At 40.1% G+C, this 1,905-nt stretch overlaps 1 protein-coding gene across 1 annotated transcript in view; it reads left to right on the top strand.

Annotated features, from left to right (window-relative positions):
• The first annotated feature begins 585 nt into the window (after positions 1-585).
• NAPEPLD (N-acyl phosphatidylethanolamine phospholipase D) overlaps positions 586-1,905 on the top strand; it is a 13,889-nt gene continuing 12,569 nt past the window's right edge. Inside the window, exon 1 of the mRNA XM_012811407.2 lies at positions 586-891. Within this exon, the coding sequence (XP_012666861.1) occupies positions 598-891 (294 nt within the window). The 5' untranslated portion in view covers positions 586-597. The remainder of the gene's footprint in view (positions 892-1,905) is intronic.

Raw genomic sequence — 1,905 nt, forward strand, 5'->3', positions numbered from 1 at the left:
AAAAAAAAATACACAGTGAAATGTTTCTCAGTTAATGTGTCATCTCCTTTCTTGGGGTTGGGCTTATTGCACCCTGTAGGAGCATTGGTAACGGACTACCATCAGTGCAAAATGACTAGGCTAGTGGGGTTATATGTTAGTCACTTGAATTGCTGAGATATCTTCAAGGAACTAAAGCAGTCCCTAAAGTGTGTTGTTAACAATATTTTTATTGTTAAATGCAGCTATGAAAATGTTAGATTCATGATAGTGCTTTAATTTATTCTACAGAATGTCATTGGAATTGCAAATTTTATATGTTTAAATCCTGGCTGGGGACTATGCTGTTTTGGATTATGGCAGACAGGGGATTTTTGCAGGGCTTGGCAGTTATGCTAAGGGTAAAGCAAACGTCTTTTGTCCTTAGCAAGCAATGATACTATAGTCTAATATTGTGTTTTACAGGAAGAAAGTTTCAGCTAACAGAGACATAATGTTTTTCTAAGTTTGGGGAAATTTTTATTGGCTAAGAAATAATTACTGTACTGTATAATACATTTTGATGCTTTTATACTTACTATTTTTTCCCCTTCATTTTTTAGTTCTTCACTAAAGGCCATGGATGAAAATGAAACCAACCAGTCCCTGGTGACTAGCAACCAATATCCTAAAGAAGCAGTGAGAAAACGCCAAAATTCAGCCCGGAATTCTGTAGGAAGTGATTCTTCTAGGTTTTCCAGGAAAAGCTTCAAACTGGATTATAGACTAGAGGAAGATGTAACCAAATCAAAGAGAGGAAAAGATGGGAGATTTGTTAATCCTTGGCCAACATGGAAAAATCCCTCCATTCCAAATGTTCTTAAATGGCTGGTAATGGAGAAAGATCACAGCAGCATTCCACGTTCTAAAGAGGTAGGTAGTGCTTGGCTTTTTGGTGTACTTTGTATTTTTTTTTTTTTTTCTGAGACAGAGTCTTACTATGTCACCCTCAGTAGAGTGCTATGGCATCACAGCTCACAACAACCTCAAACTCATGGGCTTAAGCCATTCTCTTGCCTCAGCCTCTCAAGTAGCTGGGATTACAGGTGCCTGCCACAACACCCGGCCTTTGTATTTATTCTTAGTACGTATTTGCTTGGCTTAGATGTGAATTGTATTCTGATACTCAAGTTGGCTAATTGAGCTCTTCTCTGTGTGTGTTCTTTCTTTTCTTTTTTTTTTTGAGACAGAGTTTCACTTTGTCATCCTTGGTAGATGTAGCCGTAGTGTCATAGCTCATAGCAACCTCAAACTCCTGGCCTTAAGCATTCCTCCTGCCTCAAGTCTTCTGTGTAGCTGGGAATATAGGTGCATGCTACCACACCTGGCTAATTTAAAAAAATATTTTCTGGAGGCCAGGTGTAGTGGCTCACACCTGTAATCCTAACACACTGAGAGGCTGAGGCAGGAGGACTGCCTGAGGTCAGGAGTTTGAGACCAGCCTGAGTAAGAGCAAGACCATGTCTCTACAAAAAATAGCAAAGTTGGGCCACATACCTGTTGTTCTAGCTGCATGGGAGAGTGAAGTGCGAGGATTTTTTGAGCCCAGGAGCTTGAGGTTGCAGTGGTAATGCCATTGCATTCTAGCTGGGATGACAGAGCAAGACCTCATGCCTTAAAACAAAAACAAAAAATTTTTTTTTTTGTACAAATGGGTCTTCCTATGTAGCCCAGGCTGGTCGAGAATTCTTGGCCTCAAATGATCCCACCGCCTCAGTCTCCCAAAGTGCTAAAATTACAAGTGTGAACCACTGTGCCTCCCCAGTTGAGCCCTTTTTTATAAGACATTGGATTAGGTTCTGGGGAGATAAAGTGAATAGATATAACTCTTGCCCTAAAGTTAATTGTTCAGCAGCAAAGTATATTCAGAGGGTGGCAAAAAATGTT

Source organism: Otolemur garnettii, unplaced genomic scaffold, assembly GCF_000181295.1.
Source record: "Otolemur garnettii isolate 467f Iridium unplaced genomic scaffold, OtoGar3 scaffold00005, whole genome shotgun sequence".
Lineage (NCBI taxonomy): Eukaryota > Metazoa > Chordata > Mammalia > Primates > Galagidae > Otolemur > Otolemur garnettii.